At 39.8% G+C, this 26512-nt stretch overlaps 1 protein-coding gene across 4 annotated transcripts in view; it reads right to left on the reverse strand.

Annotated features, from left to right (window-relative positions):
• STXBP6 (syntaxin binding protein 6) overlaps nt 1-26512 on the reverse strand; it is a 266151-nt gene that overhangs the window by 176724 nt on the left and 62915 nt on the right. For 3 of the 4 annotated variants that reach the window (XM_008152926.3, XM_054716493.1, XM_054716495.1), the window contains one exon: nt 1616-1804. In XM_008152926.3, the coding sequence (XP_008151148.1) occupies nt 1616-1769 (154 nt within the window). In that variant the 5' untranslated portion in view covers nt 1770-1804. The remainder of the gene's footprint in view (nt 1-1615; nt 1805-26512) is intronic. The other variant, XM_054716494.1, reaches the window with a different exon arrangement.

Raw genomic sequence — 26512 nt, forward strand, 5'->3', positions numbered from 1 at the left:
AGGAATAGAACCCACTACTCTTTGGTGCATGAGATGACACTCCAACCAACTGAGTCACATTGGCCAGGATTATTCTCATTTCAATTTATACTAAGATACAGTCTTATTATCTTTACACTAGAGGCCCGTTGCACAAAGATTCGTGCAATAGGCCTTCCTTCACCTGGCTGCCGGCATTGGTTTTCCTCCGGCACCCAGGACCCAGGCCTTCGCTCTGGCCATCGCCTTCCATCTTCGCTGACTCTGGCCAGAGTCTGCAGGCTTCTCACCAACTCTGGCTGGAGTCTGCAGTCTTTGCTTCACTCCAGCCAGAGCGCAGCTCCTGTAGCTCCCTCCGCCCCCCACCCATCCCCCTCATACCCGGCGTCCTGCCCCGCCCAGCAGCTCCATACCTGGAGCGGCTGGGGGGCGGGGCCGTTGCCATCTTTGTCCTGCTAATTTGCATATTCCCTCCTGATTGGCTGGTGGGCGCCACAGAGATACAGTCAATTTACATATTTCTCTTTTATTAGTGTAGATGTTCTTTCTGGCAAAAAAAGCTCTCTCTACACTGAAATAAATTGTGATAAACTTAAATAATCACAGGCTTAATTTTTTTAAGCTAAAAATGAGTCCAAAAAAGTTGTATCCCCAAGCCACAATTAAGAAAAATTTTTTAAAAATGAATTAAGGCCAAAACTGGTTTGGCTCAGTGCATAGAGCATCGGTCTTCAGACTGAAAGGTCCCAGGTTCGATTCTGGTCAAGGGCATGTACCTTGGTTGCGGGCACATCCCCAGTGGGGGGTGTGCAGGAGGTAGCTGATCGATGTTTCTCTCTCATAGATGTTTCTAACTCTCTATCCCTCTCCCTTCCTCTCTGAAAAAAATCAATAAAATATATTTTTAAAAAAATGAATTAAGGCAAGCTTAATTCTTCCACTGACCAGGTACGAGAAATATTACAAATGTCCCATAACTCCATGGAAAATATATCCAAATTTTAGATCAAAAAAACTTAGTATAAATCCACAGTAAATCCCACAGATCTCCTACAATCACAAAAAGAAAGGGAAAAAATATAATCTAACAAAATACTAGACTTAATAGACACAGATGCCTTTCTGACAAGGAACAGCTGTCAGGCAAAAGAGTGATCTATGAGCTCAGACTACTTCCTCACATTCCATAATGTGCCGATAGTTATCTTAAGACAAACTATACTGGTTATTGGCAACTGTTAAGAAAAAGAAATTCAATGAAATTCAGGCTGCTAGTAAGGACAATTATCCAAATAACAGGAATTGTTCTAAAACAAAAATCCCGAAGGCTAGCCCACATTCTGCCAATGTCCTAGTGAAGGAAGTATGGACAAGCAACTGTGTCTCCCAAATCCTTTACAGAAGCTCTGAATGAATCAGAAAATACATGAAAATTGAGCTTCATTACCTTTCCAATATAAGGCAACCTCAGAAGTAGAAGTGCCATGAGTAAGTAAGGATCAGAGCAGACAACAGAAAAGAGAATGCATGAGCAAAGGTGTACAAAACTTGTGTATATAACCCTCCTGGATTCCTCAGAATGAACTGTTTTAAAAGAGAAGTTGTTTTAATAATATTAGTATCTGGTTTTCATTACCTGACAGGCAGATGTAAGTTAAGTATTCACCTTGACCCCCAGTTGCCAAGAAAGGAATCTTTTTCTTTGTCCTCCTCTTGACTTGGACAGCTCCCAGCATCCTTTCATCAAGAGGTGCAAAAATTTCCTTGCTGATGGCAGCCTTGGCACTCATTGTAGAACAAGGGAGGAGGGTGCACAATAAGTTTCCTAAAGAAGAAAAAGAAAAGGCAAGTTGGAATTTAGAATATTCTAAGGGCCCATATAAAAGTGAGTAGCAAGTTGATTTGCAGGTGAAGTAATTTTCAATTCATGGTTTAAACTCTTTCTTGCTTGAGGTGCATTACAGAATCATTAAAAGCAAAGTCTAGGCATTTGCAATGACTATGAAAATAATCTTATCTAATAAAAGAGTAATATGCAAATTGACCAATCACTCCAACACACAAAATGGCCACCCCTATGTGGTCAAAGATGGCTGCCCCCATGTGGACACAAGATGGCCACCACAAGATGGTCGGCAGGGGAGGGCAATTGTGGGCGATCAGGCCAGCAGCGGAGGACAGTTAGGGGGGGACCCAGGCCTGCAGGGGAGTGCAGTTGGTTTGGACCAGGTCTGCAGGGGAGGGCAGTTGGTGACGACCAGGCCGGCAGGGGAGGGCAGTTAGGGGTAACCAGGCTGGCAAGGGAGGGCAGTTAGGGGTGACCGGGTCAGTGGGGGAGGGCATTTGGGGGCAACCAGGCCAGCAGGGGAGGGCAGTTGGGGCGACCAGGCCTGCAGGGGAGGGCAGTTGGGGGTGACCAGGCTGGAAAGAGAGGGCAGTTAGGGGTGTCTGGGCCAGCAGGGGAAGGCAGTTAGGGATGACCAGGCCTGCAGGGGAGGGCAGTTAGGGGCAATTGGGCTGGCAGGGGAGCAGTTAGGCATTGATCAGGCTGTCAGGGGAGTGGTTAGGTGGTGATCAGGCTGGCAGGCAGAAGCGGTTAGGGGAAATCAGGCAGGCAGGCAGGTGAGTGGTTGGGAGCCAACAGTCCTGGATTATGAGAGGGATCCCAGATTGCAGAGGGTGCAGGCTGAGCTGAGGAACACCCCCCTCCCCATGCACAAATTTCATGTACTGGGCCTCTAGTATAAATAAAAAAAGAATACTGATTTACTCACTGAACATGTCAAACACAATGTGAGATGAGCAGCACAAAATGGGATTTAGAAAGTTTGTCAATCTGCACCCCAACTGCATCTAAGTCTAATAGCATGCATATCCACCCCCATTCCTATCCTGTAAGGAACATGACTCCACATCTCTAGTTGAGAAGTCTTTCCACTGTCCAGCAATCCTTAAAGTTAGTTTTCGCTCCTTCAAAATCTCCTTTAACTCTAATGTAAATCTATTTCCTTAATTCTATTCATAGCGGAAATAATGATATCATCTACATAATAACTATACATGCCACAGAAGACCATTAATTTAATCAACACTCAGTGTTTTGACTCAGGCTAAACAACTAATCCTTATTTATTAGCCTCTTTCAATAGGTCCTATTTTCCAATGCTCCTCTGTATCTAATTGCCACAGAATTATAAAAGTGTCTGACAAATACTAAGTATTTTGGAAATGTTACCCAGTGGTTCCCACATGTGGTTAACTGGCAGTATGCGCCCAATAACTAAGAAAATAAAACAGTATGTTGCTGACTCACAATGAGTCCCCCTTTTAATCCTTCCCCCCAAAAAAAACTTATGCATACACAGTCCCCATGTTATATTTCATTTTCTAAAAGCTATACTTCCCTAATGGTCTTAATTCTACTTATTTGTACTGATTATATTCAAGGTCAATCTGAATTTTAACCCTATCATCCAAAAAGTTCAACCATAACTTGAGTAAATGTTTTCTGTCACACTAATCATAGTCTACACTTTATTCAGTAACCAACATTTGTTCAGGCAATTAATAGATAAGAACTAATAGTACAGGGAGGGCTTATGGGTTGGTCATACAGGCTATACAGAATATCCAGAGATCCTACATATGGATCGCTAGCACAGCCATATGTATATGGTAACAGCAGCTCATGGAGTTGATCAGCCTGCTGTAAAATTGAACCAACTGGTCCTACTAAGTGCTACCTCTACACAGTATTTTAGATACAAGAAATCATTAAGACATGGTCCCAGTTCTCTAGGAATTTACTGATGATTGCATCAAAGGTTTCACATAAATCCAGATGATTCATGATGAAAGACCAGGGGAACATGTTTCCCAATGCAAGATTCACAAATGCTACCAGTACACCTGTCCTCCTATAACTAGACCACATCTGTAACCTCATGGTAGAAAAGAAATCCTATCTAATAAAAGAGTAATATGAAAATTGACCGTCACTCCAACATACAAAATGGCTGCCCCCATGTGGACACAAGATAGCCGCCACAAGATGGCCATCAGGGGAGGGCAGTTGGGAGGGACCAGGCCTGCAAGGGAGGGCAGTTGTGGGTGATCAGGCCATCAGGGGAGGGCAGTTGGGAGGGACTAGGCTGGCAGAGGAGAGAAGTTGGGGGCAATCGGGCCTGCAGGGAAGGGTAGTTGGGGGGGACCCAGGCCTGCAGGGGAGAGCAGTTGGGGGGGACCAGGCCTTTAGGGGAGGGCAGTTAGGGGCAAACAGGCCTGCAGGGGAGGGCAGTTAGGGGCAATCAGGCTGGCAGCAGTTAGGCATCAATCAGGCTGGCAGGGGAGTGGTTAGGGGGTGATCAGGCTGGCAGGCAGAAGCGGTTAGGGGCAATCAGGAAGGCAGGCAGGCGAGCAGTTGGGAGCCAGCAATCCTGGATTGTGTGAGGTATGTCCGACTGCCCGTTTAGGCCTGATATCGGGATCGTGCCTAAATGGGCAGTCGGACTGGAGAGAGTCCCAGATTGGAGAGAGTGCAGGCTGGGCTGAGGGACACCTCCACTCCCCTCCTACCCTTGGGCACAAATTTCGTGTGCCGGGCCTCTAGTATATATATATTTTTAAAAATTATCCCCTGGTTAAAGAAATTTCTCCTAGTTTCAATTCTGTAATCAAAGAGATATTCTTAGTGGCACCAAGAGTAAAGAATAAAAAGTGTCACTTTTTATTATCTATATCTCTCTACTAAATATTATAATTCTATACTCAGAACTATGTGTGCTCTGATCATGACATTTTATCATTGCTACCAGGTTCTTCATACTGGCAGAGAACAAAATGACAACAGTGAGGGACCTGTTTTTTAATGTACTGACCACTAACTGATTCCCTGTGATTTCCTAGAAGTTAGCAAACAGAATTTCCCCCGCCATGATTTACCATGTGACTTTCTTAGGCAGGTGTTATAATTAACAGGGATTTTTTTTTTTTTTTTTAAGATTGAAACCTATACTAGTTCTTTTCTAGCTCCAAGACCTCTCACCTGTCACCTTTTGGGGATAGGAGAAAAAGAAAGCCAGTGGTAGCAGAGTGACTTCAAACATTCTATAAGCAATGTAGAAAGAAAGTCACACTCACAAACTCATCAGGCATTCTCTGACCTCTACCTACCCAACTGTGGCATAGTTTTTGATTTTCCATCTCAGATTCATATTTTTCTAAAAATGTGGTTAAAAATGGAAAGCCATCATTTTATTATGTAAAATCTGTCAAAAGAAAGAAAAGAAAGTGGCATACATGTTTTACCAAACTCCTAGGAAATTCTATTCTTCTTTTGAAAAACTAGTAAGAAATAGAAATGACCTTTTGCTGTATTTTTTATACTGATATCCAGTGGCCAAGAACAAAAAAAGGAAAAATAAAATCACTGAACTTGGGTTCAAATTTCAGCTCAAAAACTTAAGGTCTACATGTGACTGGACAAATCTCTTAAAACTTCAAACCCTTGGTTTACATAGATATCTTCACCTACCTCATGGAACCCTTGAAAAAATTAAATGGAACAATGCATGCAAATCACTTATTTCTAGTACCTGAATCATAATAAATGGTTAAAATGGTATTTTTGTTACCTCTCTTACTATAATATGAAAAAATAAAAGGCCCTCTGAACTTGCATAAAGTGAGTAAATGTTGCCATGCATACCAGAAAGTATGTGTAAAAGAGAAATGCAACCTTTCATTTACCAAAGCCTCACTTGTCTCATTCATGAATATGAAACCCTTAAATTGTGAATAAATGTTCTAACATATGGAAGGCTCTATACAAAGTGTTATGAGGATAAGGAGTTTATTGGTATCCCCCTCAGGAAACTCTCTAGTAGGACATTATCCAAATTATTTTTATGGGAAATTATCAGAATTGTTGTTCAGGACAATGATGCTGTGAACGAGAAAGGGGCTACATGGCCGGCCTGACAAGCTCAGTGATCAAAAGTAACCACACAGGATGATCTGATCAGGAAATTCCCACTGGCTAAATCGTGGTGGGTAGTCACACCCCAGCACTATAGCTTCCTTAGTAAAAGGTTCTCTTACCTAAAGGCCTGTCCATTGTTCTTGTGCATCTAGGATAGCATACCTTTGGCCTGCAGAATCATCTCTTCTAGACCCCCACAAGAGCACATGCACCAAACTCCTCATTGTTAACTTTTGCCCTCCTCCCACCTCTCTTTACTGTTAATGTTAAATGCTAACTATTTACACCCACCAGTGTAAAAAAGAAGTATGTGTTTTTCTATTTTTCTTTTTATCCAGTCCCAGAGATTTTCCCATTTTGCTTTCTCCTGCTTACTTAATCAACCACCAATGGATTTCATGTAACCTTCCTTATATTTTCTTCTTCAATTCTAAATGCATAAAAAGAACTGCCAAAGTTCCATTCTCCAAAGCATCTTCTCAATCCATTGAGATCTTGCTTCAGGGCACGTCCTCAGTTTGGCTCACACAAACTCTAACCAATATTTTTATAGGTTTGGATGTTCTTTTGTTGACAATACTAACAGGCCTTAGTGAAATCACGCATGTTTGTATGTTTTAAATGCCCCCTCAGGAAATGGGGATGTACAGTGGCTTAGAAGGGAGACTCAAAATGTCAAAGGGTACTACTGTAGCTTTGTGGCAATAATCTGTAAGAGTGTCTCACAAACCTGAGTTCACATCTGAATGCATCATGGAGAGCTTTTCAAAAATGCAGATTCCTGGTCATCTCCTTCACACCCAGCAAACAAAAATGTTGGTATCTATATTTTAACCAACTCTTTAACTGGTTCTCTTGCGGTCATCCTTTCACCTAATTTAAAAACCAATAGCTTAAAGAAGAACCATGGAATGGAAAGGAATGTGTTCTCAGGAGAGCATACAGGAAGAAAATGTCAGGGATTTTTTCTCTATGTTCAATTAAGCAGCCTTTTCGGGTCTTACATCTTACGGCTGATAAATCTATGTCCAGCAAAAACTGAGATCCCATTGTAAGGAAACAAGATGAATATGACAGCAATGGTGAACCAATGGCCATAGTTACTCCAACCTACATCACCCTGAATGGTAGCAGAACATGCTATCCTAAAATATGCCACTTAAGTACATTGATCACTTGGAGATGAAGGCATCTGAAAGACAGTAAATGCAGGGAAAAGCTTTCTATGAACTCCCCTTATCTGCCTAAGGACAGATCCTCCAAAAGGAACACAGTTGTCATAAATCCCCTCCCTGGGGATCTCATCAATGAGAGAAGAGTGACTTTTGTCACAGGAGAGAAGACTAAAAGTCAACACTACACTCCTGACAAACTTTGTCACAAATTATCCTACTTCCCATTCTTTAAAAGAAATTTTCAAAACTAATTTTAGAGAGAGAAAGGAAGAGAGAAATAAACATTGATAGCTTGCTTCCCCCATGTGCCCTGACTGGGAATCTAACATACCACCTTCTGGTGTACGGGATGACACACCACCAACTGACCCACACTGGCCAGGGCCTATCTATTCTTCTAAGAGCCCATTCATCTTTCCTATAAATCATTTACTTTCCCCTAGGAGTTCTATATTCACCCTCCCCTTTTCCTATTAAAATGGTATTTAATCCTAAAATCTAACCCACCTGATGGATTACTCATTTTACATGAGGTATACCTGTTTTGTTTTGTTTTGTTTTTCTCTTGTTAACTTGTATTTTATTACAGGGGCCTCAGCTAAGAACGCAGAAGGGTAGAGGGAAGATTATTTTTTCTCCCCTACAAAAAAGCTTTTTCCTGGGCCACAGCTTCTACAAGCTATAATTACAAAGCTTTCCCTTCCAACATACAATATGATTTGCAAGTTAAAGCAGTCTTAAGTGGTAGTTGTGGAAACTAATTGCAGTTAGTTTAAATATTTTTCAAGACATTTCATCTATCTTCTTTTCACTTTGAGCCATCTAATCCAGATTCCTTTTTGTTGGTCCTTGGCTACTGTAGTGAGATGGCCCTCCACTCCCGACAGGTTCTCAGGATATAAAATTATCCTGCAGAGTGGGAATTGCAAACTCCTATGATCTCGGGGATTAGGCAAATGGGTACAAATAAAGATGCTTTTATAATCCAACACTAACATTTTTTTTTTACTTCCAATAGTTAAATTGACACTTGTCCTCAGTGGTCAGAAGACAAGGAGGAGTGGTAGGGACTCCAGAAAATTAAAACTGCAGATGCCCTTTGGCTGGGCATTTATTATCATTGTTCTAAGTGGTTGTAGCCAACAGGCTTAAATTTTCTCAGCTCAGAGGCCATAGCCTTCTCTGGTTAGATAGAGGTGCCATCTATTAGCTTAATATTATTAGACTAGAGGCCCAGTGCACGAAATTCGTGCACGTGGGGGGGGGTCCCTCAGCCCAGCCTGCACCCTTTCCAATCTGGGACCCCTCAAGGGATGTCCAACTGCCCGGTCGGACATCCCTTTCACAATCCAGGACTGCTGGCTCCCAACTGCTCACCTGCCTGCCTTCCTGATTGCACCTAACTGCTTCTGCCTGCCAGCCTGATCACCCACTAACCACTCTGCTGCCAGCCTGTTTGCCCCCAACTTCCCTCTTCTGCCGGCCTGGTCACCCCTAACTGCCCTCTCCTGCAGGGTTGATCAACTCCAACTGCCCTCCCTTGCAGGCCTGGTACTTCTCAACTGCCCTCCCTTGCAGGCTGGGTGCCTCCCAACTGCCCTCTCCTGCTGGCCATCTTGTGGTGGCCATCTTGTGTCCACATGGGGGCAGGGGGGCAGCTATATTGTGTGTTGCAGTGATGGTCAATCTGTATATTATTCTTTTATTAGATAGGATAGAGGACTGGTATAGGGGTGGGGGCCAGCTGGTTTGCCCTGAAGGGTGTCCCAGATCAGGGAGGGGGTTCCCTTGGGGCGTGGGGCGGCCTGAGCGAGGGGTATGATGTGGTTTGCAGGCCAGCCACGCCCCCTGGCGACCCAAGCAGAGGCCCTGGTATCTGGAATTTATTTACCTTCTACAATTGAAACTTTGTAGCCTGGAGCGGAGCCAAGCCTCCTGCTCACTCTGTGGCTGGCAGCCATTTCTTTAGGGGTTTATGTATCTTCTATAATTGAAACTTTGTTGCCTTAAGTGGAGGCCTGAGCTGGCCAGGGTGTGCAGAAAGCTTTGCTTCTTCCATTGCCAGGGGCAACCCTAGCCTCCTGCTCTTTCCAGCTCATGGCTGCCGCCATTTCTGTTTGGATTTGTTTACCTTCTATAATTGAAACTTTGTAGCCTTGCATGGAGGCTTAGGCTGGCAAGGGCAGGCAGAAAGCTTGGCTTCCTCCATTGCCTGGGAAACCCAAGCCTCCCTCCTGCTCTCTGTGGCTATAGCCATCTTGGTTGGGTTTATTTGCATACTCACTCTGATTGGCTGGTGAGCATGGCTTGTGGGCATGGCTTGTGGGCATGGCTTGTGGGTGTAGCGGAGTGGTGGTTAATTTGCATATTACTATTTTATTAGGTAGGCTAACTGATTCATTTTGCCTCATTAACTTCCCTGTATGGATCCCATCGTCAATGTGCAATCATCTGATCATATTTTGGCACTGGCTGCACCAACAAAATTAATCTGAACTGTATGACAATCATGTTCCCATTGCCAGTGAATAACCAGAATCCTGGTTTTAGACATTACCCCTGTGACTCAATCCTAAGGCAGATGCTCTCAAAACAAGCAAGTTTCAGAATTCTCCAAGGTTAACCACAAACATGATGTCACCCAGGAAGACTTTAGGGGAGAATCAGCTGGTCTTCCCTAGTGCTTGGGAACTATAGTAAGGTGACTTCAAATAACTTATAAATGAAAGAAACAAGGCTATGTTCCAAGATAGGACTTCTCTACATTGCCACTTTCTTTTGAAATTCTATAAATGCAACTTTGACTCTTGCCTTTAATCTGATAACACTAATCATACACCCAGTGCTCACTGCCTTACTTGCTTTAAATCCACTTACTTAGCTGCCCACTGAGCTTTTACACTAAGAGTTAACCTAGACTCCACCTTTTCCCTCCAACCCTCCAACTCCCTATAAAAACTAACTAGTCACCAACTCTTGTGGAATTTGATTTAATATTTCTGGCCTCCATCAGTTCTTCATTCTCACTTCCTCTGCCTTGGTTGAGATCCTCATCATCCCTGGTTCCAGTACCATTCCCATCTTGCTCACAATCATCCCTCTACACTGTCCAATGTAATATTCTAAAGGGTAAATATTACTCAGCCTTAACTTAATTTATTTCTTCGCCATCCTTCCAATCTTGACAAACACAATTACCTTGATAAGGAACAAGTCAATGCTATAAATATCAAAAAGTAGAGAAATGTTAAATTGTTTCCCTTAAATTACACATGATCATTAAACCTAACAATAATCTGAAAATATTAATTTTGCTTCAAAATCCAAAAACTTCACAGAGTAATCAGAAAGCTTGTAATTTTTTTTTATGCAATTAAAGTCTACTTTTTTTGGTTTCATATATTAAGGTCAATGAGATAATCTGAGATCAGGTTAGCTCTATTATAAAAATTTACTCAAGTAAGTTACTGACTCTAAATATGCAAAATTCTTACTTAGACAACTTCACTTTTTTATAGTTCTCCAGATGAAAACTTTAGTTGCTCCACAGCATGTAAGCATGAGGAAAAATTGAATACATTAGACAAAAATTTTGGTCCACCAGCCAATTTTTCATGAAGTTCAACTACTATTTTTAACTAAAAAATCTCAATAAAAAATCTAAAAGGGGAGTTTGATATGCCATTAGAATAGGCACATGACTTTAATCTGGTAATAACATACAAAGAAAATTTAAAAGTGCAATCACTACAGGTTCATCATCCTTTGTGGTAGAAACAAGAAGAGCTATGGAATGGGCTTGCTATGGTATGAAACCAGATGGAATGGCAGACCAACAATCCACATTGAAGACTTCATAAGACTTACAAAGATCAGGACTAAATCAATACCGATAAAAATTCTCTAAAGTATTCTGGAAGGAGTCAGAAACTTTCAAACAGGAAAATAAAAATTATAAGAGGACAAAGGGAAGGCCAAGAGACATATGAAAACATGCTCAAAGTCACTAATCATCCAAGAGATTCAAATCAAAATGACAATGAGGTACCATCTCACACCTGTCAGAATGGCTATCATCAACAAATCAACAAATGACAAGTGCTGGCAAGGATGCAGAGAAAAAGGAACCCTCATGCACTGCTAGTGGGAATGCAGACTGGTGCAGCCACTGTGGAGAACAGTATGGAGTTTCCTCAAAAAACTAAAAATGGAACTCCCATTCGACCCAGTAATACCACTTCTAGAAATACTGTATATCCCAAGAAACTAGAAACACCAATCAGAAAGGATATATGCACCCCTATGTTCATAGCAGCACAATTTACTATAGCTAAGATTTGGAAACAGCCTAAGTGCCCATCAGCAGATGAGTGGATTTAAAAACTGAGGTACAACTACACAATGGAATACTATGCTGCAGTATAAAAATAAGGAATTCTTACCATTTGCAACAGCATGGATGGACCTGGAGAGCATTATGCTTAGCAAAATAAGCCAGTCAGAGAAAGGTAAATATCACATGATCTCACTCATTTGTGGAATATAATGAACAACGTAAACTGATGAACAAAAACAGATTCAGAGACAGAGAAGCATTGATCAGACCATCAAACCTCAAGGTAGGGGAGGGTGGGGGTAAGGGGTAGAGATCAACCAAAGGACTTGTATGCATGCATATAAGTCTAACCAGTGGACCAGGGGTGTGAGGGCATGAGTTGGGGGCTGGGGGGATAATATTACATATGTAATACCTTAATCAATAAAGAAAAAAATTGTAAGTGTATGAATAAAGGCTAAAAAATTCTCTAATCTGCTAGAAAAAATTACTTGGAGATAGACAAAAAAATACCTTAAAGAGGAATTCCAAACAAATATGAACATCAATATCGACTGGGGTGCCCAGGGCCTGTTCACAGAAATTTGAGGGATTTATGGAGCAGGGCCTGGGTTTGTTTTCTTAATAATCTCTTTGGTTTATTGTACTGTAAAAATAGGTTCAGTACCATCGTCATTGGAGATCCCTCCTGCCTCCCACATTTAGTGAATTTTTATAAAGTAAGTAAATAGACTCCATAAACCTTTTTTGCGAGAACATAGCAGGTACTCTTTAAAGCCCTAATAATGAGTCACTGAGGTTTGTATAGCACTGCATGACTTACAAAGTACTTCCAAACTCAATCCCAAGTGTGCAATCAAGATAGCCGCTAAATGCATCTTCCAAAGTTTGCTTTATGATTGTAAATTAGAATCATTAGATATGCCATTTTTATTTTTTAAAATATGTTTTTGTTGATTTCAGAGAGAGGGAGGGAGAGGGAGAGAGAGACAGAAACATCAATGATGAGAGAGAAACATCAATTGGCTGCCTTCTGCATGCCCCCTACTGGGGATAGAGCCCAAAACTCAGGCATGTGCCCCAACAGGGAATCGAACTTTGACCTCCTGGCTCATGGGTCGATGTTCAACCACTGAGCAACAATGGTAGAGCACACTATGCCATTTTTAACCCACTCCTACTGGTCTAGGGATCACGGGGAATGTATAATTTCTCTCTCACAGAGATTGATATTTGAGTTGGAAGCCTTTGAATCATCAGCTCTATTAGTGGTATGAGCATGCATGCCTATGTTAAAAACTCAGGCTTACTTCAGATTCATCTTTAAGAGCAAACCATTATAAACAACCTAAATATCCATCAATATCCAATCTTCATTGATTAAATACAGTATAGCCCATCCACTCAATGGAATATTATATAGTCTTTAAAAGACATGGCATAGATCTATAGATACTGACTTGGAAAAATGACCATGACAAACTACAGAGTGAAAACAAGGAGATTACAAAACAAAACAAAAAAATGGGCTCAAGAATAGAAAGTCACATGTGTATATTTATATGCATAACAAGATGTCTAAAAGACATTTGCCAAAATGTTAATATGATTATCTCTGGATTGTGAAATAAGAAATAGGTCAGAGAATTCTGCCTGGAAGTATTCTTATTCTACCAAAAACACTCTTTCTCCCCAAACTGGAAGACATATCAAAAGATATTTTATTGAAATCTAATTATCAATCTGCCCTCCTCTCTTCAGCTCCAGTCCAGGCATGGTGTTGGGAATCCAAAAGGTGAAACTGGATGAATTCCCACCTTCAAAGAATTGTGAGAAAGAAGAGCAAGTGATACAAATAATTATAACAAGGCCTGGGTGGCATACTCGTGAGAAGAAAATGGCACCATTCCTCTGAGCAAATGCAGCTCCACGCCAGGGCCCATGTCCGGGTGAACAGAACACCAGCAAGATGTCAGCCTGAACTTTCTCCCTTGGACGCACACCTTAGGATCAGCACAAAGCAGCACAGCCGTACACAGCAGCCCGATTCATCGCCTACTTACATTTTTTTAAGAGCATGAAACGTATAAAAACCTAAAATCTAGTTTACCTCTTTAAGGAAGGAAAAGGGGCGGCTCTTTTCCACCATCAGACTCCTAAATACCATGCCACGTGGCTGGCTTCCTTCCCCAGTATATACTAACCCTCCTTGTGTAGGAGACATTGTGTTCAAAGGATTGTCCAAGTCAGTGACTCACATCTGCTTCAACTATAAATCTAGACTATTTTCTTCTCCTCTTTCCTTGTGTACGTTTGGCAAGTGCATTCTTCTTGGAGGTTTAACATCCAAAGAACAAACCCTGCACAACACCTAGACCACAAGCCCTGTGTTTACACAAGTTTATTTACCCTGTGGGTGCACCCTTTAACCTTCTTACCAATCACTACATACTAACTTCAACAAATGATATAATGGAGCCAAAAAATAACATCACCAACAATTAAAAAAAAAAAAAAAAAGCTGCTGGGAATATGCCACATGGAGGATTTATTAAGATGAGATGGAGATTTCATGAGCATCACTCATTTTGAGGAATTCATTCTATAACAGAACCTTCACATTCACAGTTTAAATTCCAAAGACCAGTTAAGTTGGTCCCACAGTACCCATATAGCAATCCTACAGTAATGGTAGAAATAAAGTACCAAAGGGAAGGGCAGGCTAAGATGCCCTTCATTGAATTATGACAGGATTATGAACCCAAAATGTGAGGCAGGCCTTAAAATAATGAATTAACTATATCAAAGGAAAAACAAAGGGTTATAAAAGAAAACGAACCAAAAATAGCTCGAATTGTTGGCCTCTGCCAATTTCTGAGTACTTGTGTCATTGTGATGTCCAACAGCTAAACTGGCAAATTAAGAAAACACCATATTGACCTGAGAGCATTGTTTATAGCAGACAACACTGGCAATAGACAAATCTATTCCAACCAAATACAAAGAAAGCTGCACAAAAATTGACAACATAAAAATAAGTGTTTTAATTATGTGCTGTGTTCTGTATTGCTTGTTGATTAGTATGTTTCTTTTACTTACACTGAAAATATAAGGGGCAGAGAGAGGAGACTACACCCATACATAAAAGGAAGTGAAAGACTTAGGTGGTAGTTCAGGTGTTTTCCTTAAACGAGGAGTTTAATTTATACAGAAGTTTATAACAGAAGTTATGAATTTTTAAAAAGACTAAGCAAAACCATTAAAAATCACAAATAAATGAGTAAAATCTTCCATCAAGCATAAAATGAGCCTTTTATCTTTTTGTTTTTAAATATCAGATATTTTGATTCAAACCTTAGGTAAATTATAAGTTCTCCTGATTCAGCTATTTCTATATTTTAGAACAGACCTGGAATATAATACTAAAAACAAGAAAACAAAAAGGACTTTAAGTATATGAAACCTATAAAAACCTGAAATCCAAGACAAAACCTAAAATATAATTGGAACAAGTTTACATATTTTCTAAACACCTAAAAAACAGAGCACAACTTCTCAAAATATTCTCTAAATCTAACAGCAATTTTAAAACAGCATCTCCTACTTGAAATCCTGATTTGTATATCATCAGCTTATACTTGCTTGAGACAGCTTCAATGAGTTTTCTGTAATTGATACTATATGATCAGTTTTATATTCTGACAAGAAGTCCCTCACAACAATGAGAGGCAGAGAAGAAATATGACCCATTTTACACATATTTACCCTGTCAATTTAAAAGGTAAGGCACTCTGTCCTTCAATGTCTCAGTTTCACAAATAAGATTTTATATATATATATATATATATTGACTGACTTCAGAGAGAAGGGAGAGGGAGAGAGAGAAACATCAATGATGACAGAGGTTACTGATCAGCTGCCTCCCGCACACCCCCTAGTGGGGAACTGAACCGCAACCCAGGCATGTGCCCTGACAGGGAATCAAACTGTGACATACTGGTTTGTAGGCTGATGCTCAACTACTGAGCCACACAGATGGGGCATGAGATTTTCAATAAGGTCCTTAAGCTCTTTTATCACATATGGATCTGGCCCAGGACTGAAATTTCAACTTTAATTGGTCTCCCCAATGGTCAAGTGTATGATTCTGTTCCTGTGCAGTATACTCTGAACAGTGCTGGAAAGATTCCCGCTCGGCCTCCCAAAGCTTCCCCCATCAGCTACCTAAGCTCCAACCCAAGATACATACACTTAGATATTAGGCTTAGGTATTCAAAAATCCCTATTAATATGTTCATACCTGGGGGGAAGGGTTGAGACTCTCTTTTACAGATAAGAAAACTAAGGTTCTAGATCACACAGATTTTAAAGGGCAGAGTGGGTATTTGAACCTAGAAAGTGTGATTTCAGGGGTCTTTGCTCTTCCTCATATCTCACTGAAAGAAATGAGGAAGGTAGGAAAAAATGAGGTGGAAATACATTCTAGATAACTGAGACAAACTCATCTGCTTCATTTTTGCCTCTGATCAGCCTTGCTTTCTGTTGGACAAGAAACTATAGCAGCTACAAAGATAACAAATCAGGCTGTGATCTGAAGCCATTCTTTCTGGGTATCTCGGGTGTGCACGTCATGCTGTGTGGCTGGCTCAAAGGATCACGCAGTCTAGTTAAAATAGAGCTTGTTTTGGTTCCACAAATAAAAAACTGGGGAGTTGAGAATATGTTAGCAGAGAGCCTACAATAGATCTCTGTCCCTATAAACAGGACAATGCCTGCCAAAGCCTCATTGCAGCTGTTCACCACCCTCCTTTGGAGACCAGCGGTTTCCAACAGGAGTCAACTCCTGGGAGGATCTTGGAAGGCTGCCACCTGGCAGTTTTATGAACCTTGTAGGCTATTTTCCAACCCGGAAAAGGCTTACATATAAAATGCACATATTTCAAAGGTCTCTGTTGGTTCTCAAGGGAAACACCTCTTTCCACTTCCTTTGCTGTATTACCCACCTCTGGCATCCCCAAAACACATTTGAACCCTCTTGTGACCTCCTCCCTCACATTCTTGCTGTGCCCTCTATCTTTGCTGCCAGTGCTTCAAGCAATGTGAGTGGCTTCCCTAGTAGCAGTGCTCTGGGCTTCACAATTTCAGGAGACTCGGCAAGGGGAATTCCATCCACTTGACTTTACTGAGAAGGATCTCAGCAAGACCTTCCAAATGAGCCAGCCAACCACCATTACTTAATACCTTTTTGGGGCCCTACTGACCAGCAGCTTACACTTCAGTTGAAAGACTTAGCAAGTTAGAATGTTGGCATTCATAAACTTAAAAATTTAATAGCTGTAAGTGATCTTGGTGAATGTCTATCTCATCCAATTCTCTCCTTTAAATAATAAGAAAACTGAAAACCAGAGGCTAATTCCCAAACCATAGCACTAAAGAGTAGCAAGATCAAGGTTAGGACTAACCTTTGCTGTCCACTTTGCTGAATGCTCTTTCAAGTATCAGTTATTATACCAGTCTCAAGGGTGTGGAAGATGAGGACAGGTGGTGTCAGGAGAAAGGGGAAAAAGAGAAAACATGACTCATCACAGTGGGGACTCTTCTCAGATTTATTCTTTTTCTTGTGAATTGGCATGAAATTAAGTGTTGGACTAGAATACCTCTACTCCAAAGATTCCTAAACTTTTGGCTATCACCTTTTATTCCCTTGAATTTTCATAGTTTATATTGGGGCCAAAAGCAATGACGGCTTACCCACTGGAACAACCTGAGCCAGTCCAAGAAGCACAGAAGAGCTTTGGCCAAGTTCAAAGCCACAGGGCTCTCTGCTGATTCCAATGAATAGGAGCCCTCCTACAGTGTTAGTGCTCTGAGCTACTGGAAGGAGAATGCACCCTGGGCCAAGTCTCATGTATATTATCAGTCTGGGAATTAATGCTCTGGCAGTGGTGGTCTCCTGAAAGCACATGATAACCATGCCAGGAGCCTGGATCAGCTGTGTGAGGATTTCTTACTACCTATTCCAGGCTCTAAGAAACACAGGGTAGGAAAACAGGAATCTGTCAAGTCTAGTTATGTCTAGTTCTTTCTTTGGAACTGTACTCTTCAGCCTCAGTACAAAAACACCACCAGGTGCCTGCAATCTGTAATCAGTGCTCTATTAAAATGCTCTCAGAAATGCCAGAATTACCCTGATTTCCACATGCAGCTGCACAAGGTTCCTGTTGGGTAACTGAAGAGTCTTTATAGGTTCACTGGAGACTCACCAAAAGCAACAAACTAGAATGTCTTGGTTAGGATTCAGCATCCAATCCATAGTGAAATCTCCATGAGTAAGGGATGGGTAGGTAGGCAGGCATCCCTATTCCATGTATTGGGGTGTCACAGACTAGCCTACAAATCCAGGTCAGACTCAAGGTCCATATGCAAATGAAAATTCTGCCCCATTCAATCGTCTCCTCTGCCATTCAATGTCAACCCCTTTTTTAATCAGCATGTTCCAGAAAACAACTAATTTCTGACCTAACTAACTGAGCAGTGTTGGATAGGGAAGAAAAATCAACCTATTGAATACTACTCTAGTACTAACTCGGGTTAACACTAGTACAGCTTTATGGTATTATATATTAACAAACTACTGAGATGTCCAGCACATGTGATCAGGCTCACCATCCAGATTCTGGGGCCAAGGCACAGTGGCCACTTCTCCGCAGTCCCAACTTTACAGATGATAGATGGTGAAAAGGAAGCTAGGCTTGTCATCAGATGATCTAGGTCTGGCCCTGCCTTTGCTTTTACTTGAATAATTTTGGGTAAATTTATACATCTCTGAGAGCAGTATCTTCATTAATAAAACAGGATAGTACCACCCACTTCACAAGACTTTTAAAGGATTAAAAAGGAGGTATGGAAATCAGCTCCTTTGGTCAACCTGCTCCCATCTGGGGTGCTCTGGTCCTTGAAAGGCAGACAGGTATGTCTTACATACCTATCTCACAGCTGCAAAAGCATATACACTTCACAGTATATGTTGCAAAGCTTCCCTCAAGGGTCATCCTATTTCCTCTTCCCAACTTGTGAAGGAAGTAGGGAGGTATTATCATCTCCCCTTGACTGGTTAAGAGAATGAGATCCAGAGAAAGGACCCAAATGGATGACTCCACTTGACAGCCAGGAAAGAGATGGGTTTTCCTCCTGCAATCCTGTCCTGTTTCCATTGCACCCCTTGGCTTACCATATGGAACTGCCAGCTTAAGCAGGAAAATAATGACAGAAGCGGTTTAAGCCTGCTCCACTGTGGATGGAGTGGTGTTACCAAAGGAGTTGCAGTGTACACATTAAAACAAGGTAAGGGCAAGGGAAGAAGAGATACAAGGAGCACACAAGCAGCAGAGCAGAGCTGAGGTGAGATACAGCTTCACTCATCCAATATGCAACACATCACATAGGCATCTTAGAAGTTTATAAACACTTCACATTCTCAATTCCAAGAAGCCAACTGATCTGAGAAAGTGCCACCAAACAAACTCTGGAGACACAAATACAAATAAGGTGAAATGTGGATGGTGGGGACACTGAGGAACAAGATCAACACAGTCCTTTCACTTTTGAAGCTTGCATTCTAGTGGGGAAAAGCAATCAATGAGGAAGCATATCAGTGCAGCAGTTGAAAAGAAATCAATTTAGACACATCCTGTGGATTCAATAATTAAGCAAAGGGACAAAGAATGTGGTCACTATCATTGACCATAACTGTCAGAGAGGAAAATCAAATAATGTGGATCCAAAGCTCTCCAAGCATTCTAAGAGGACATTCATCTGGCTCTGATGAATTTCTGTTCTAGAGCATACTGTTTGTTTGTTTGTTTGTTTGTTTTTTATTGTCAGAGGTAACAAGAAATTTCATCTCGGGACAGGACCTTCATTCAACATACATTTACTGAGTAATTACTATGACCTGAGCTATGTGCAAGGGATAGAGATTATAGGCAAAGTAGATATATTCGAGGGGGGAACAAAAGTGTAGTTGAGGAGAAAGACCCGACAAAAGGAGGGATTTGAAGCTGCTGCTCCACAGCAGCAGAAGAGGCAGATACTGTAATCCTTTAGAGGCCGGTGATCGGGAGATACGCTGTTAAGCCAATCCTTGAAATTTAACTAAAGACTTTAATTAGGTCTGCCTGAACAAACTACATAGGACTATCCACTCATTGCCTTGAAAAGCACGGGAGCTGTTGGCTATGAGATTCTCACCTAGGATCTGTGCAAGGTGCCTGGGATTGCTTTAGCTCCCCAAGGGAAGCACAAAGGATACTCTGCAGAGACCCTGAGAAAAGCAAGAGGAAACTCTGGATACATGTATTCGGGGGGTGGGGGGGGAGGGGGCGGGGAGAAAGAAATGCTCATGGAGAAGCTGCCACAAGAAAAAAGGTATCTGAGACAAATACAAATTTCCCAAATATCTATTTGGTACCAAGTATTACTGGGGGGGTGGGAAAGGGAGGTGAAAGAAAAACTGCTCTTAAAATGTTCAATCCCCATGTGTTCATTGAAGTGGGAGTAGATAGATCTGAGGTCATAAACAGATAGTTTGCAAGAATAACTTTTCTTGGCCCATGCACATTTTAAAAATATATTTTTATGTAAAATAGATTTCCAGTTTCTCTTGAAAAATGGGAGGATCTGGCAGTACTAGGCCTGCATGCCCACCTCCCAGCCTCATCATTATCATCTCTGCAATCTGTCTCCAAATTCATCAGTTCCCACTACTCCTTATTTTATTGCCAAAACTGAGGCTTAATGTCAATTGATCTTCATCATCCAAGTTGCCCTGTTTTTCTAGTATCCGGCCTGTTCATTAATTTATTTCTATCTGGTTACTGAGTATGAAGAACCTGGTGGAGATACTAAATTAGTCTGACTGGGAAAGTTGTAAGAACATGTAAGAAAGAAAGAAGGAGATAGCTTTTTTTTTTTAAGGTACAGCCTAATGGGAAAGTAAAAATCAAGAAATCATCACATGAATTTTGGGCAATCAAACCAAAGACATAAAAAAAAAAAAAACCCACCAAATGTTCACATCACATAGGCATCTTAGAAGTTTATAAACACTTCACATTCTCAATTCCAAGAAGCCAACTGATCTGAGAAAGTGCCACCAAACAAACTCTGGAGACACAAATACAAATAAGGTGAAATGTGGATGGTGGGGACTCTGGCAGTCTCTTATACAGCCAATTGGTATGGCCTTCTGGAGAACACTTCAGTTATATTTATCAAAAGCTCTAGATATAGGCACAACAGCAATTCCCCTAAGAATTTATCCTAAGGAAATCAAACTAGTGGGCAAAGACACATATTCAAAGATGGTCATCTACTGGATTGGTAACCTTAAAACACCAGCCTGATAATCTTCTTTCATTGACATCCTATTTAATCCCAATATATAACCTTAAAGAGTCAGTTTTCTGCAGAAATTTGGAGGCTGAAGCCTTACCTATTCACGTTTCCATCCTTTCAACTAGGCATTTCATTGAGTATCTACTATGTTTCAAGTCTGTGCTAGAATTCAAGATAGTTGTTGCACATAGAGGAGTAAGCAGGGTGGGTATGGTCAGGAGATTGTGCTGAAAGGAGCTTTGAACTTGCAAGGGGGCTCTCAATAACCATTCCTCTTTTAAGAACCAATGGCTTCCTATGAAGAGCTTGAAATACTGTAATATATGCTTTTTTTTTTAAAAAAAAGAATTTTATATCTAGTTTGTCTCTCATAGTCAGTAGAGTAAACTTCTTAGATTTCTGCGTTCATCTAAAATATTCCTGGAGAGCAATTACACAATGTCAAAGAATCCTCCCCAGGACAACCACCATCTATTTTACTCCTCTGTGCACCTAACACCACACAACATTACATAAATGGTCTGTTAATTCTGCATGTGTGTGTTTTCCTATAATACAGAAATCCCCCCAATAATTGTGGAAAGTTGTATCAATGTGATGGATTAGTTTCTCCTTGGGTAAATCCAGACTAACCCAGCAAGAACTGGGAAAACCTGAAGAGAAAGAATGCAGGGCTCAGATCAAGACCTTTTACTAACCAAATTAAGCTAGACAAATAGCATATGTTAAAAATAAAAAAGGAGGTCCAAGATGGCAGTGACATAGGAGGGCACTGAACTCATCCCCTCCCATGAGCAAACTCAAATATACATGATATATAGAGCAACTAATCCTGTGAGACAACTGAAGGATAAATGAACAGCTTCTAAACAACAAACGAGAGACCAAATAAAGAGGGCTGGGAAACTGTGGGAGCCTTCTGGGAGCTGCAGGATCTCTCCAGGTGGGAGGAGCCAGTGAGTACCATTATTCACATACTCTTCACTTCCATAGAGTGGGTGGGAACTCTACTTGAGTACTTTGGCTTACTTGCAAGGTCACCACAGCTCATTGCCAGGTACATCATTCGTGGCCTTTTGCCTCTGAACAAGGGGGAACAAAGAGGAACAACAGACAGGGCATCTCGATGGGCACCTAGCCTTCCTGCCTGGCCTTCCTGCTGTACCACTCCAGCCAGCTGGGCCAGTGCTCCAGGTTCCATAAGCATTTGCCAGCTCCATCCAAGTTCCTCAAATTACCCAGCAAATAAAGTCTACAAGGAGGTCACTTCTATACAAGACTACTTTCTCTACAACAAACAAGAGAGACAGTAGAGAGAATGCTGTGGAAGCTCTCCAGAGACTGCATGGATTCTCCAGGGTCAGAGATGTTGGTGAACACCATTGCTTATACCCCCCTCCACCTCTACATGGTGGGCAAGGGCTCGACCCAGGTACTCTGGCCAACCTGTAAGGTTGTTGCAGCATGTTCTTAGACACAATGACTGAGCCTGTTTTGACCCCAAAGGAAGCAAGCAGAATCAACAGAGCACTACTACAAGCACCTGGCTTCCTAACCTGGAGCCACTCTGTCTAGGTAGGCCAGTACCCTGAACACCTTAGGCTCCTGCTTGATTCCTACAGGTGTGCCAAAACCACCTGATATACACAGTCTACACAGAGGCTGCTTCTATGTAAGGTCACTTTACCAAGACTGGGAGAGCTAGCTACTTTGTCTAATTCATATAAACAAACATAGAAAGTCAAGCAAAAGGAAAAGACAGAAGAATATCTCTCAAATAAAGAACAAGAAAAATCCCCAGAGGAAAACTCTAAGAAAACGGAGTTAAGTAATTTGCCTGTTAAATAATTAAAAGAAATGATCATAAGGATGCTCACCAAACTTAAGGAGGGAATACAGAAACTTAGGGAGATTTTCAACAAAGATTTAGAAAGTATAAGAAAGAACTAAGCAGACCTGAATAATACAATAACTAAAATGAAAAATACACTGGAGGAATCTATATCAGATTAGCTAACAAAGAAAGGATCAGTGACCTGGAAGACAGAAGAGAGAAAGAAACAGAAATATTTTTCGAAGAAAAAAAATAGCAGAAAGCTTTCCTAACAAGGGGGATGCGGGGAGAGACAGACATCTGGTTCAGGGATCATAGAGAGTTCCAAACAAGATGAACCCAAAGAGACACTACCAAGATATATTGTAATTAAAATGGCAAAAGTTAAAAATAAAGAGGCAATACTGAATGAAGCAAGAGGAAAACAATGAGTCATACACAAAGTAAACCCCATAGTCTATCAGCTGGTTTATCAGCAGCAACTTTACAGGCCAGATGGGAGTGGAAGAATATCGTTAAAGTATTGAAAGAAAGGAAACTATATCCTGAAATAGTTTACCCAGCAAATTTATCATTCAGAATGCAAAGAGATATAAAGAATTTCCTGGACAAGCAAAAACAAAGGGAGTTCATCATGATTAAGCCAGCTTTTCAAGAAATGTTAGAAGGTATTCTTTAAGCAGAAAAGGAAATTCCATAACCAAATATTTTTTTTAAATGTGAGAAAGAAAAATATCACAGGTAAAGCCAAATATTTAACAAATACAGTGAATTACTTATAAAGCTAATACAAAAGTAAAAAAAAAAAAGTATCAAACTCAACTCTAACTACAATAAATAGTTAGGAAATACACAAAACAAAACAAAATCTAAAACATGTCATCAAAATCTAAAACATGTCATCCAAATCCCAAATAACATAAAGCATTGAGGAGGTAATATAAATGTAGTCTTTATAGAACATATTCTAACTTAAATACCTATCAGCTTAGGAAGACTGCTTTAGATATAAAATGATACGCATAAATCTCATGGTAACCAAAAGCCTACAAAAGATATCCAAATAAAAAAAGGGATAGGACCCAAAATAAAATAAAATACTAAAAACCAGTAAAGCACAAGTGATCAAGAAAAGTAAAAAGAGATCCATAAAAACTACCAAAAACAATAAAATGACAAAAGTACATACTTATCGCTAATTACTCTAAATGTAAATAAATTAAGTGCTCTGATAAAAAACAGGGTGGCTGAATGGAACATGAGCCATGTATATACTGCTTGAAAGAGACTCACTTCAAATTGAAAGACACATACAGACTGAAAGTGAAGGGATGGAAAAAGATATTCCATACAAATAGAAACAAACAAAAAAGCTGGGGTAGCAATACTCATATCAGACAAAATAGACTTTAAAACAAAAAAGGTAAAAAAAAAAAAAGAAAAGACAAAGAGGACATTACATAATTATAAAGAGGTCAATCTAAGAAGAGAATATAACAATCACAGATTTCTATGTACCCAACATAAAAGCAACTAAATATATAAAGCAATTATTAATTGACATAAAAAGAGAAATCCATAGTAATACAATAATAGGGAACTTTAATACCCCACTCACATCAATGGATAGATCATCCAGACAGAAAATTAAGAAGGAAATAATGGCCTCAAGTGTCATATTAGACTAGATCAACTTAACATTTGTAGAACATTTCACCACAAAACTGCAGAATACACTTTTTTTTACAAGTACACTTGAAACATTCTCTATAATAGATCACACATTAGGCCACAAAACAAGCCTCAATAAATTCAAGAAGACTGAAATCATATGAAACATCTTTTCTGACCATGATGGCATAAAACTAGAAGTCAACTACAGGAAGAAAACTGGAAAAAACACACAAATAGGTAGAGACTAAGCAACATACTATTAAACAACCAATGGATCCAAGAGAAAACTAAAGAGGAAATAAAAAACTATCTTGAAACAAATGAAAATGAAAACAAAGCTTTTCAAAACTTATGGTAAGCAGAAAAAAGAATTCTAAGAAGAAAGTTCATAACCAAATAGGCTGACCTCAAGAAACAAGAAAAATCCCAAATAAATAATCTAACATTACGTTTAAGGAACTAGAAAAAGAAGAAAAAACAAAACCCAAAAAACAAAATAGTTAAGGACAGAGCAGAAATAAATGAAACAGAAATTTAAAAAAAACAATAGTAACAACCAATAAAACTCAGAGCTTGTTCTTTGAAAGGATGAACAAAACTGACAAACCTCTATCTAAACTCATCAAAAAAGAAGAGAGCCCAAATAAATAAAATCATAAATGAAACAAGAGTTACAACTGATACCACAGAAATGAAAGAAGAGTTACAACTGATAATTACTAGCAAAGAAATTTAAACAGTAATAAAAAATAAAATCTCCCAACAAATAAAAATTTATGACTACATAGCTTCACAGGTGAATTCTACCAAACATTCAAATAATTAATACCTAATTGAAGATAAAGGAATGCTTCCAAATACATTTTGTGATACCAGCATTACCCTGGTAACAAAACCAGACAAAGACATTACAAAGAAGAAATCTACAGGCCAATAACATTGATGTACATAGATGCAAAAATCCTCAACAAAATATTAGCAAACTGGATTCAACAATACATTAAAAGGATTATATACCATGACCAAATGGGATTCATCCCAGAGATACAAGGATGGTTCAACATCCATAAATCAATCAACATGATAAATCACATTAACAAAATAAAGGATAAAAACCATATGATCAACTCAATAGATGCAGAAAAAGCATTTGACATCCTTTTATGATAAAAACTCTCAACAAAGTGGGTATAGAAGGAACATATCTCAACCATAAAGGCTATGACAAACCCATATCTAATATATTTAATGATGAAAGCTGAAAGCTTTTTTTTTCCTAAGATCAGTAACAAGACAAGGACGCCCACTATCACCACTTCTATTCAACATAGTATTAGAAACCATAGCCATAGGAATCAGATAAGAAAAAAGAAATAAACACATCTAAATCAGAAAGAAAGAAATAAGTAAAACTCTCATTATTTGCAGATGACATGAACCTACATATAGAAAACCCTGAAGACTACACCACAAAAACTGCTAGAACTAATAAAAAATAACCAGAAGGAGAAATTAAGAAAATAATCTCATTTATAATTGCATTGAAAAGCATAAAATACCAAGAAATAAATTTAACCAAAGAGGTGAAAGACCTGTACTCTGAAAGTCATGACATTGAAGAAGATACAAATAAATGGATTGGAATGATTAATGATGTTAAAATGTCCTTACTACCTAAAGCAATATACAGATTCAATGCAATCTCTATTAAAATACCAATGGCATTCTCTCAGAATTAGAATAACTAATTCTGAAATTTATATGGAACCACAAAATACCCTGAACACCCCCCAAAATCTTGAGAAAGAACAAAGTGTTCTTTCATGTTTGATATCATAATCAAAACAGTATGGCACTGGCATAATGAAATAGAATTGAGAGCCCACAAATAAATCCTCATTTTTATGGTCAATTAATCTACAACAAAGGAGGTAAGGGTATACAACGTGGTAAGAAAAATCTCTTCAATAAATGGTGTTGGGAAAATTGGACAGATACATGTAAAAAATAATCAAATTGGACCACTTTCTTATACCATATACAAAATTAAACTCAGAATGGATTAGGGACTTACATGTAAGACCTAAAACCATAAAACTCCTAGAAGAAAACAAAGGTAGTAAACTCACTAACATCAC

Source organism: Eptesicus fuscus, chromosome 5 (assembly GCF_027574615.1).
Source record: "Eptesicus fuscus isolate TK198812 chromosome 5, DD_ASM_mEF_20220401, whole genome shotgun sequence".
Taxonomy (NCBI): Eukaryota; Metazoa; Chordata; class Mammalia; order Chiroptera; family Vespertilionidae; genus Eptesicus; species Eptesicus fuscus.